Source organism: Rutidosis leptorrhynchoides, chromosome 4, assembly GCF_046630445.1.
Source record: "Rutidosis leptorrhynchoides isolate AG116_Rl617_1_P2 chromosome 4, CSIRO_AGI_Rlap_v1, whole genome shotgun sequence".
NCBI lineage: Eukaryota > Viridiplantae > Streptophyta > Magnoliopsida > Asterales > Asteraceae > Rutidosis > Rutidosis leptorrhynchoides.
In genome coordinates this window covers 142,403,889-142,416,971 of record NC_092336.1, presented here as the reverse complement: position 1 = coordinate 142,416,971, position 13,083 = coordinate 142,403,889, and the positions used below count along the sequence as shown (strand labels likewise).

The 13,083-nt window shown below is 37.6% G+C and overlaps 1 protein-coding gene across 1 annotated transcript; it reads right to left on the bottom strand.

Moving 5' to 3' along the window:
* Positions 1 to 11,770: 11,770 nt before the first annotated feature.
* On the bottom strand, positions 11,771 to 12,712 carry LOC139841088 (uncharacterized). The gene has a single exon (XM_071831321.1). It carries the CDS (start codon positions 12,710 to 12,712, stop codon positions 11,771 to 11,773), a length of 942 nt encoding a protein of 313 aa, XP_071687422.1.
* Positions 12,713 to 13,083: the final 371 nt, after the last annotated feature.

Below are 13,083 nucleotides of genomic sequence, written 5' to 3'. Positions count from 1 at the left end.
TAACAAGCTTATCTTCATCTACATCCAGTACAACATTTCTCCAGAACTCTCTCTGATGGCTATAGTACGCTGTGCACTGAGTAAAAATAGCAGTGTGTATCCTCGATCTCTTAAGAAATTCGACAATCTCCTTAAAATGAGAACCTCTTTCAAGATTAAGATCATAAAGAGCAACTTGGTTGTTCAGTTCTCCCTTCTCTAAAGGAATCTCTTGCTGAGCATGTGGGATGACTGGATTCGCTTGAGGATTAGCTTGTTGCTCCCCCTGTCCTTCAACGTTAACAACCAGAATATTGACTTGTTGTTCAGCCATTTGATTATATCTAAACAAAAACTGAAACATTTACAGAACAGTTAGATATATAAATCAATCACCATAAAACATCATAGCATTTGCATCAAAGTGTCATAAACTTGTTAAACATGATAAACCGTGCGAGTGATCATGTCACACGTGCGGCTGAGAGATCAACCGTGCGAGTGATATAGTCACTCGTGTCACTGTTGACAAGTTTGAGCAGTAATATGGTTTCAGACAATGTACACGGTTGAGGCAAAATTCTAAGCGAGTGAGTCAACCATGTGGTGACTCGTGCGGTTAATCACACGTGTCAGCTCTTGCAGACGAGTGATCAATAAAATCAAGACAAATGAGTTAGCTCAAAAGTCCACACGGTTGATCATCAACCGTGCACTGACTCGTGCGAGTCATGTCTCACGCGTGCGAGTGACGTCACTCGTGCATGTCTGATGAAACCCGTATTAAATGCCTTTTTAAATTCAACAAATTATATGTTTGATTGTTTTAAGGGCCGATTTACATCACAATAGCATGTATAGGTTCCGTTTAACTTAAAACAATAGCAAACACAGATCAAAACAAGCCCTAATTACACAAAATTCGAATTATATACCCTTAGGGTTTCGAATCATTCAAACAACAAATTAGTGGACTAAAACTCGATGAAATTGTAGCTATGATATGGCGCTGAGGTCGGAATCAAGTAATGAACGAATGCTGTGGTTGAAATCTTGATTGGTTAAGATTGAAAATTAAGAGAGAAAATGAAATGTGTGCACAAGTGTGAGCATCAGTGCTCATCACCCCTATTTATACTCTCGTGATCAATCGTACGGTTGATCACATGATCCATAATCAACCGCGCGTCTCATCTTAATCACACGTGCGTGTGACCCAATAGTCTTAGACCAATTTTGATCAGGGTCATCCGTACAGTTAACCTCAAACGTGTGATTACTTGTACGGTTCACACATCAAGCGTGCGTGTGAGCCACTTAGGCAATTTCAAAATTTCACAAACTTAGGATTTCAACTCGTTTAGCAATCTTAGGGCTAACTAACACTTTCATTTTGAGTCATAAATCACTAAAGCCTTCAAGAAATGACCATTAATACTTAGGTAATCCAAACAACTTAACCTAATTGAGGTTATTACTTCAAACATTTTGTTTATCCTGAGTAAGTCCTACAGTGTAATGTCATCTTAAATTCACTTCCACACAAACTCTTTCAAACATTCACAAGCTCTACAAACTTCAAACTTATGGATTTGGTGGCCAGAAATATCTTGATCTCAACAAGGTTCTTTCAGATGTCGTTATGCATTCCGAGGATAATCAGAAAACAGAGAAATGAAAAAAAAACTTTATAGATTTTCTGATGTAAAATGTCATGCAACTAAAATTATGCAAATGAAAGACATTATATCATGAAATGCAATAACATGTAAACCAAAATCTTTTTGTTGTTTTTCAGTAATCAGAACAAGCTATTTAACAAGCATATAAATGAAATATACAAATCCACATTCTTTTTGTGAGCAATATGATTAATTAAAATAAAAATGGATCAGAACTGACATATTGAATCAACTTCTGTTGTTTATTCCCAATTATCCAGTCTATGTCTATTATCATTCAATTACTGATATCAATCCTCATTAAACATGAACATATTCATTCCGGACACTTCGAAAATCATGTTGGCATTAAGTACTTTGAACATTATAGAGCAGTGATTTTTGAGATTATGCTAAGTTCATTAATCTTTGATTCTTTCATCACTTATGATTGTGTGTTGTTATTGGGTTGTCAATTCATTACATGTAACTTTTTGTTATCTCTTTACATGTACTTCATTCAAATTGAACAGGATGGTTCTCACGGCATTTTGAATAACCCTGTCAGCCTTTGGCTTCTATCAGTGTATTGATAATCTTCAATCTAGTTGGAACGACAGATTTTAGAATATATTCGATTATCCGAATAGGCGCATTATTTACCGCGGGGATCGGTCTACAGTTAAAGCAGACTTGCCTGATGACCAGTCGTCACACGAAATAAATCTCAAGGCCCTTAACTTCATTATGTTCAAGTTGACATGGAAAACGGAATCGAAAGTTAAAATTTCATATATATATTTAATTAGAGTATATCTAGATAAGTATCTTTCCAACTTACAGTCTTAATAGGTATAACTCTATATTGTAGACGACAAGAATCTTGATAGTTCGGTGTGAACGTCATGATTAAACAATTCAAGCTACGCGGGGGCGTCACACTAAGAATGATCTGAGTTCTTTATGAGCACATCATGAATCAACATTCTTCATACTTTCAGGACTTTGCCATCTTGATACGCCAATTATTTTTGACTTTGATTTTCTTTTGATATTTCCTTTTCAGCATATCACTGTCTTTTGATATATTGATTTTGAACGCCATCATGAATGGATTTTCCATTTGTTATTCATGAACTCATGTTTCTTTGTTGTGTGCTCAGATCACTCGAAGGTGTTCTCCCTTAAATGCTTGAACGGTCCGCAATAAGGAATTATACTTTTCAACTTTAAGCTAGAAGGGACACTTACTTCGACATAAACTAATTTTTCATCTGACTTTTTGGATTTTAGTTTTGATTATTAAGTCTCAGGCCCATGACAACGTGGTATGCACCAGCCAAACAGATAACCCTCAACTTAAAATTCACCCCCAACTTTCTCTAACGATTATCAATTATGATAGGGGACACCCTCAACCGACTGTTGAGTTCGTCAACAATTATCATTAGATACAGTTTCAGAGATAATTAGGTGACTACCTTCAAACGCAACAGATCGTTCATGACTTCTGAATCTCAGATGATCGTTATTCTTATTATGATTGTCTAATGCCAAGAATTCATAAGTCACATCTATCAGTACATCACACAATATATAGACATAAACATTCAAATTAGTCCTTACTAATCAATTATCAATTCTCTGTACAGTAATTTCGTCATCTCCATCAGATTAATCAAAACAAGCTCATTTTCAGATTTTTCAACTTTTTATGATTTTTTGGTGAGGCATTTTTCACTTTTTAGGTATTTTATGCTGATAACATATACTCCCCCTAAAATACTAAAATATAAAATCTTTTTATGTTTTAGCATTTTAACCAAACAGAAAATATCTACAGACTAGCATGCAATCATGAATGAAATCATGTAAAGAAATGTAGACAGGAAGCAAAAATATGCAATACAGATAATCAGAAACTAAAAATCTATATGCCATGCATCCTACATGCAAAGTCTAAAAGTCTTGACTAAACCTCGCACACAACATCCGAAATCACTTTGTCTCGATCAACAATGCCATTCATCTCTAGTAGGAATAAGAACCTAGGTCTATCAAAAGCCTTAGTAAATAAGTCAGCCCTCTGGTCCTTAGTACCTATTCTCTTAACCTCAATAACCTTTTTCTTATGGCAATCCCTAAGAAAATGATATTTAACACCTATGTGTTTTGTTTTAGAATGTTGAACAGGATTCTTAGTGATCGCTATAGCAGTAGTATTATCAATATAAAGAGGAGAGAAAGAGATTCTTAGCCCGTAATCACGGAGTTGTTGTTGGATCCGAACAACTTGTGAACAACAACTAGCAGCAGCTATATATTCAGCTTCACACGTGGAAAGAGCAACTGCAGTTTGTTTCTTGCACTGCCAGGTCACCAGCCTTTCACCTAAAAATTGACATCCTCCTGATGTAGATTTGTTATTGATTTTGCAACCTGCATAATCTGAATCGCTGTAAGCTACAAGATCAAACTTCTCATTGTTCGAATACCATATGCTGAGATTTGGCGAATGCAACAAATAACGTAGGATTCTCTTGGAAGCTGTAAGATGAACTGTATTCGGATTAACTTGATAACGAGCACACAGACATGTTGCGAACATAAAATTCGGCCTAGACGCAGTGAGATACATAAGCGACCCGATGATTGCTCAATAATATGTAGGATCAACAGGTTCTCCTTCGCACTCTAGCGAAATACCATGATTCACAGCTAACGGAGTTGACACAGGGTTGAGTCATACCAAAACGTTCCAGTATATCATTCACATACTTTGCCTGATGAAGAAAAATTCCATTTTTTGTCTGTTCGACTTGTAAACCAAGAAAGTAGTGTAGAAGACCAATTTACTCATTTCGAACTCGTCCTTCATCACCTGTTCGAACTCATCAACGAGTTCCTGCTTAGTAGCACTGAAGATAATATCGTCAACATAAATCTGGACTAAAATAATGTCGTCATCTTGAACTTTTGTTAACAGAGTACAGTCTATCGTGCCCATTTGATATCCTTTTTCGATAAGATAACTCGATAATCGCCCGTACTAAGCTCTAGGAGCTTGATGTAAACCATAAAGGGCTCGTCGTAATCGGTAAACTTTGTCAGGATGAAGATGATCTTCAAACCTGGAGGTTGACTGACATATACTCGTTCGTTTAGCTTGCCGTAAAGAAATGCACTCTTAACATCCATTTGATAAACTTTGAACTTCATGAAAGAATCGAAAGTCCAGAAAATGCGAATCGCTTCCAATCTGGCAACAGGAGCAAAAACTTCATCGTAATCAAAATTAGGATCTTGCTGATAACCTTTAGCAACTAATCTTGCTTTGTTACGAGTAACAATGCCATCTTCGTCGAATTTGCACTTCCAAACCCATTTGAGGTCGATTACTTTCGCACCTTGCTGCTTAGTAACTAGCTTCCAAATATCTAGACGATTGAATTGCTGAATTTCTTCTTGCATAGCCATGACCCAATCAACATGCTTTAAAGCTTCTTTTGTAGTCTTTGGCTTAATTCTTGAGATATGACATGAGTACTCGTAATATGCAGCAGCAGCTATCATATGAGCATCAACTTGACCATCAAACTGAACTTGTCTTCTTGTCCTAACGCATGCATTTGGATCTCCAATTATATTTTCTCTAGGATGAGCAGCTGTAGTTCTGGGAACTGGGTGTGCGGGAACAGGTATCTCGTGGTGTAGATTCATGGTATCTCCATCTTCAGGATTATCGGAATTCTCACTTGAAATATCAGATCCGTAGGTATCGTACACTGGATCAACATCTTGATCTGAATCTTGTACTGGTTCAACGATTGTAGGTAATGGAGTTGGAGTAGGTGCGGACACTTCTGGCTCGTTCTGTAAATCAAACAGCATTTGTAACTCTACTTCATTCTCCGTCTGATCTGAAGCAAGATTAAATGAATTAATCAGCTCATCATAATTGTAGATCCAAGGATGACTTTTGGTAGCAGTCTTTGTGTAATTCTGTTGGACGTCAACTTCAGACCATTCTTCAACACGTCTTGTCTCATTGTTGAAAACTCGCTTGTTAGGAGAACTATACCCTAGAAACACTCCAGTAACCACTTTCGAATCAAACTTACTTCCTGGTTTTCTCTTCAAAATGGTACACGGGGCACCAAATAGTTCTAGATGCTTCAAAGAAGGTTTTCTCCCATGCAATAACTCATAGCACGTTTTACCTAGTCGTTTAACAGTTAAAACTCGATTCATAGTGTAACAAGCATTTGCAACAGCTTCACCCAAAAAATGAACAGGTAAAGATGAATCAGCTAGCATAGTTCTAGCAGTCTCAATCAAAACCCTATTCTTTCTTTCAGCAACACCATTCATCTGTGGAGCGTATGCAGAACTGAACTGCATATTGATACCTTTCAATACAGAAACCTGCTAGATAATGATTCTTAAATTTTGTACCATTATCGCATCGAATCTTTCTAACTTTCAAATTAAAACCTGTCTCTAATCGATTAATTATCACTTTCAAATTCTCAAACGTATCAGACTTCTCTTTCAAAAACATAACCCATGAGAATCTTGAATAATCATCAGTTACCACCAGACAATACTTACTACCATCAATGCTTTCAAAACGAATTGGACCAAATAGATCCATGTGCAACAACTCTAGCGGAGCAGAGATTGGATTATACTTCACCAACTTGTGTGCTTTCTTGCTCTGCTTACCCTTCTTACAAGGAACACATGTGCCTAGAATCTGAAATGAACGAAGATCAACACCTTCTATGAGATTGTTGTGAACCAGATGGTTCATCTTCCGAAAACTTAAATGACCCATACGTTTGTGCCATGTAATAGAATCTTGTTCAGTCGCTTTAGAAACAAAAGCTTGATGATGTTCAGCAGTTGAAGTAGCAACATTCATATCTAGCATGTATAAATCAGCTTGTCGAGGAGCCTTCATCAAAAATCATTTTAGGAGAAATCACAAACTCTGGTTTCAAGATGTAGCTGAATTCGTCATCAAATGCTACTTTGAAGGATTTTTCACAGATTTGTGAAACTGATAACAAATTATTTGCAAGCTCTTGACAATAATTCACTTTATCAAAACTGACTTTATCATTTTTTAATAAACCCTGAGCTGAAATATGACCACCCTTATCTCCAGCAAATGCAACATAACCTCCCTTAATTGGGTGTACATCCGAAAGTAGAGATAGATGTCCAGTGATATGTCTTGAAGTGCCGCTATCCACAATCCAGGTGTTGTTTACAGGTACCCTGGTTCCCTGCATATCACATTAAGAAAATTAATTAATAATGGGAACCCACGCCCGGACGACAGTAGGTTGTCCATTAACACCCATAGCTTGAACTTCCATCCATTTCTCGTTTGAGTCCGGTGGAATCTCATCATTAGAAACAGTAAACTTAGACAGTTTAGAAGTAGGAATATTGCTCTTCTGGATTTCCACATTTTGCTCATCTTCGGAGCGATTAGCTCGTGGTCTGGTACGAGAAAAATATTTTCGACGACTAGCTTTTTGCGAAGGCGATCATGCCTTTGACTCAAAAACTCTACTGTGATCACTTGATTTGGCAACTCTTGCCTCGGTATCTTGTTTAGGAACCTTAATCCCCTTCACAGGAGAAATTGACCTATTGACGTTCTTTCTCTTATACTCTCCATAGACAACCTTTGTCGTATGATTTTTAACATGAACTTCATCATTAATAGGTGAACCTGTTTTATGAGCATAAGATGATCTGCGATCATCATATGTGAGGTCAATCTTCTGTCTTGGTGATCTATATCTTCTAGGATAATTTGCAGCAATGTGTCCAAAAATAGCACAACTAAAACATTGACGCAACTCCCTATGTCCTCTAAATTCATACAAGTTATTAGAATTTGAAGATGACGGATCTTGTGTTCTTACTAACACAGGAGAATCATTTATTTTATTTCTTGGAACAGGTGTTGGTGTAACAGGAGGAACCGGTCTATTAGCAAATCTAGGATTTCTCAAAATTTTAACAGGACCTTTCGGTGTTCTAACTCTACTTGTCTTAGAGTTATCTCTTAACCCAGTTTTCCTATCTTCCTCATGATCTAGAGCACCTTCAGCAGTATCATCAGAAGTTGTATTCTTAGTTGAACTACATTTTTTATTCTTTTCAACATAATCTTCATAACTAGGAGGGATACAATCTTCTAGTCGACCGTCAACTACGTTAGCATTAATAAATGTGTTCTGAAAAGGAGGTGATGTAGAACTATATCCAATACCCTTTCCCTTGGTGTCATTAAGTTCCACCATTAATGCATTCCATTGTGACGCACTTTCCCAATATTTCATTTTGATTGAAATTGCCTCTAAATCAACTTTAACGCATTCATTTTCTTTCTTTAGTTCATTAATTGTGTCAACACGTTTAATTAAAGCTTGATTTATGTCAAAGTTATAACATTTAAGATCGTGAAGTTGTTTTTTATAAACTTTGATTTGCTCTTTCAATTCATTTTCAACCTTAGTAGTCACACGGTCAGCATTCCATTTTTCTTTTATCTCCGCATATGCCTTAGTTAAATTATCTATTGTTACCTTAGATTCAGCGCATTTAACACATTCAATAACAGTAGATGGATCAGAAGATACCTGTTGAGCGTTATTTGATGAGGAAGTCTCAGCCATAAATGCAAAGAAATCTTTATTCTTCCCATCATCGAGCTCATCTTCTGATTCTGACGAGTCTGTAAGAAACTCTGATGTATCAGCATCTTTACCCAAATGAATCTGCTCAAGTATGTCCCATATATCCTTAGCTCTTGTCAAACCGGAAACCTTTTCAAGATAACTTTCTGATAAGCACATCTTCAGTAAATCTACTGCTTGCTTGTTCAATGCTTCAAACTCAGATTGATCTACTCCAGTATGATCAAATTTATCTTCAGCCTCTGATTCTGACATCTTGTCCGAATCATCAACATCTGAAATTACACTCTCAAGATCTGAACCTTCACCCATAAGAACTAACATTTTCAATTTAGCAGCAAACATTTTACCCCATTTGTCTAGTTCCGTATCAGAATTAACCAATGTCTCTTCACTCTGATTAGCCTCTAGACTTTCTTCAAACACAGAGGTATCACCATAGTTATCCTTCCAACTGTTGAAGTAGAAGTCCTCTGACGATGTTGGTGAAATACTTCCAGATTCATGTGTACGAGGAACTGAATCATGTGCCTTCTTGAATTTATCTTTAACCATCTTTTGAATCTTCTCGTTCTGAATGATTCGTGATAACTTTTTAGCTCTTTCAGCACGAGTAGTCAGTTTTTCAATTATACTTTGACCGATGACACAGTCTTCTTTTTCTTCAGAAATCTTGGCCATGTTAGCTTTAGGTTGTTGATCATCAACATTCAATTTGATAGACCAATCATCATCGTCTCCATGAATGACAACTAAAGCTTTGTTAGGATTTTTCGCAGTTTCTACATCATTTCCTTTATCTGAAATGTGGACTTCACGCTTTGTCGACTGACTTTGAGAACTAACACGATTATAGTTCCGATTTCTGAATGGATTCTGATTACCTTGCTTCTTCTGTTTAGTGCACTGCCTAGAGAAATGATCTAATTCTCCACAATTGTAACAAGTAACCATATTCATATCAAAACCCAATTTTGTATCCTTGGTTAGACTGATCGGTTTCCCAGTTCGTTCCTCATAATCTTTTGCTCTTCTCACCAAATTTGCCATACCCCACATGATATCCATTCTTTCTGCTTCTTCTTTATCAAGTTGTTGATAATCTTCCGTTGTTAGATGAATATTACCCACACGACCATCAAGATAAGTATCATAAGAGTTCACAAGATTAGACAACAATGCTATATCTTCATTAATCTTCTCCTTTCCTGCTTTTCTTATGTTCTCAATCTTGAGTGCAGATAAAACTTCTGTAGCAGATGGTGTAGATGATTCGGTTGTATTTAAAGTAGGCTGTGGTTCAGTGTTAAGTGAACATGGTGAAATTTGTGGTGGATACGAAGGCTGTTGGATAGGTGTATTGCTGACATTCAAACCATACATACTCTGATTGTTTGTAGCAAAAGTAGTTTGAAATGGTGCATGAGCTGATTTAGGAGGTGTATAGCCATTCGGACAATACATTTTGGTGTCTTGAACTTGTTTAGACCTCTTGACTTTGTTTAACAATTCTGACTCCTCTTCTTGAAGTCTTTCAATAAACGAGTTCACTGTAGCAGTATCAAGTTCTCTACTGGTTTTCATAGTCAAAACGAAACCATTCCATTCCAAAGGTAATGCTCTAGCTAGACAAGTAACTTTATCTTTCTCCTCAATAGTCACATCATGCTTGAGTAGTTCAGCTAGCAAATGACGATATCTTTCAACTAATTCCGTAATAGATTCTCCGACTTGCCAGTGAAAACGATCAAACTTAGCTTTCAACTCTAAACCCTTTCTAGTTCGGTAAGATGTATTTCCTTCATTAAAAGTGAGAAGTGCTTCCCATATCTTGAATGAATTATCATGACACAGAAATTGATGGAAAATCAGACGATCAAGAGCACTTGTCAAATTACAGTACATCTTCTTCTCTAAGTTATACTCTTCACGTTCTTCAGAAGGCATGTTGTGTAACGTATACAACTCATTTGTAACTGGTGAACGTGGCCATTGAAATTCTGTTTCAATGTACTTCCAAAGCTTCGTGTCTTGACCATCAGACCAAATCTTAAACCTCGACTTCCAAGTGGAATAGTTATCCATGGTCATTAATCTCGAACATTTCGTACCACTTCCGGATTCGCTTTCAGCAAGAGGTAATTGTTGAGTCATACTCGTAATGCTTTGAACTAACGGTGCAGCTAACGCATAATCATTTGAATTAAACATCTTGAGAAATTACCAAAACTGGTAAACCGTGTGGTTCAAGTTATCAACCGTGCGGTTTAGGATGTCAAGCGTGCGTGTGACAGTCTCACTCGTACGTTTCACAACTCAAACGTATGTGTCACTACTCAAACCAAAGTACCAAACCCAAAGTATCAAACGTGCGAGTCAGGATCACTCGTGTTATTACTCGTACGTGTCACAGTCAACCGCTTAATCACTCGTGTGATCAGACTTGTAGTTTCTTAACCTAAAAGGTTGTGCTTACCCGTGCGTGTGAGTTCACGAGTGATGTCAACCGTCTGGTCAACCGTGCATGTGATCAAAATTCTTAACCCACTCGTGTGAGCTGCTGTTCACACACAAATCACTCAAAATCCCTAGAAATCAAAGCTAAACATCAATTTCTTCATTCACAAGCTGGATTAGCACTAAACTAACATAAAAACACTCTCAAATCACAATTACACACGTAAAAATGATTCCTTTTTGCTAAAAATTACTCTAAACTCAAAAACCCAAACAAATAAACTCTTTAATCACCAAAAATCACTAGGATGATGTTGAAATCACAACCAACGCTCTGATACCAATGATGAAACATGACTAGGAACTTAGAAATCAACAGATTTAACTCACACAATGGAGGAATAAGTGAATCAAACCCTCTAGTGAATAGGTTAAGCTTTTTGGGATTAATTTAGTCAATCCACAACTAAATCAAGTGTGATTAGATCAACACCTAGAGCTATTATTCACCACCTGGGTGATTTGGGCTGAGAGAGAATCGGAGGAGCTCACCAGATCTGAGTGTGTGTAACAAATGAGAGGCTTAACCTAAAATGAAGAACATAAGACTTTATATACCCCTGCTGTTGACTCACCCGTACGAGTCATCCATCACACGTACGAGTTGGCTTCATCAGCCGTACGGGTGATCACTCACTCGTGTCTTCTCATTTAGGTTATAATTGTGACTTAGCTCAGCATCAACCGTGCGTATGAGCCTGTCAGCCGTACGAGTGAGGCTTCACTCGTACGTCTGACTAAGTCTAACATAGTTAAACATCCAAATCTCGTTTCTGCAGTTCCCGTAACTACATACAAACACGGATAGGATAATAACGAGCGATCATGGTGGCCTGTAAACTATTGTACCTGCAATGGACATGGGAAGATGTCTAGGGACTTGCATAAAATGCATCAACAAACTTCTTCTTCTAAGATTGATTTCTTTTCTAGTACCTCCACCAAGACTTCCTTTGCAAGATGCTCAAATGTCAGCGAAGCAAGTTTACTTAGTACGTCTGCCTTCTTATTTTGACTTCTTCGGACGTGTTCGATTTCAAAACTTTTAAAGCTTTCAATTAGTTCTTTTGCCTTTGACAAGTACTGTTGGATGGTGGGTTGTTTTGCTTCGAAAGTGCCCTTGATCTGGTTAGACACTAGTTGTGAGTTGACGAAGGCTCGGAGATGAAGGATTTTTAATTCCTTAGCCATTCTCAATCCTGCTAGTAGAGCTTCGTACTCTGCTTCGTTTTTGGTTGTTGCAAATTCGAAACGAAGTGCATAAGTGAACTCTTTTCCTTCGGGATTTACCAACATTAGACCAGCACCTGATCCATCAGAGCTTGACGCACCATCGGTGTACAACTTCCATTCTTCATTTTCGACCTTTAGGGTAATAACTTGGGTTGAGTTCTTCGTGTCTTCTTCATTAACATTATATGTTTCGGCGATGAAATCTGCTAGAACTTGTCCTTTGATTGCATGCCTGACCCGGAACTCGATGTCATGCTCCCCTAACTTAATGCCCCATTTGGCCATTCTCCCCGATTTTTCAGGTTTTGAGAGTACATGCCTGATTGGTTTGTTGGTAAGTACCACTATTTGATGTGCTTGGAAGTATCTTTGGAGTTTCCTAGCTGTATGGACGAGTGCTAGAGTGAGTTTCTCAAGTTCTGGATAATTCAGCTCTGCTCCTTGAAGTACTCGACTAATGAAGTATATTGGCACTTGCGTTCTCTCTCGTTCAGTAACCAATACTGTGCTAATGCATTCTTTCGAAGCAGCCAAGTATATGAAGAGTGTTTCTCCTTCTTCGGGTGAGGTTAAGGTGGGGAGTTTGGCGATGTACTCCTTCATTTCGACGAACGCCTTCTCCGCTTCTTCGTTCCAGACAATTTTCTTTTTTCCCAAGCATCCCTTCAGGATTCTGAAGAAGGGTAGTTGTTTCTCTGCTCCCTTTGATACGAATCTGCTAAGTGATGCTAGTTTCCCATTCAGGCTCTACATGTGTTTTATCGTTGCGGGAGTTTGCAGTTGTTTTAGCCTGTCCACCTTTTTTGGATTCGCCTGGATCCCCTTTCTGGTGATATAATACCCAAGAAATTTTCCTTCTTCAACTCCAAAGGAACATTTCTTCGGATTCAGCTTCATGTTTATTGCCTGAAGCCTGTCGAAAGTTTCCTGGATGTCCTCTATCATATTTTCTTCTTTTCAACTTTTGATTACCA

Excerpts from the sequence above, each read along its gene's own strand:
- LOC139841088 (XM_071831321.1), bottom strand. The coding sequence starts at position 12,712 with ATGAAGGAGTACATCGCCAAACTCCCCACCTTAACCTCACCCGAAGAA.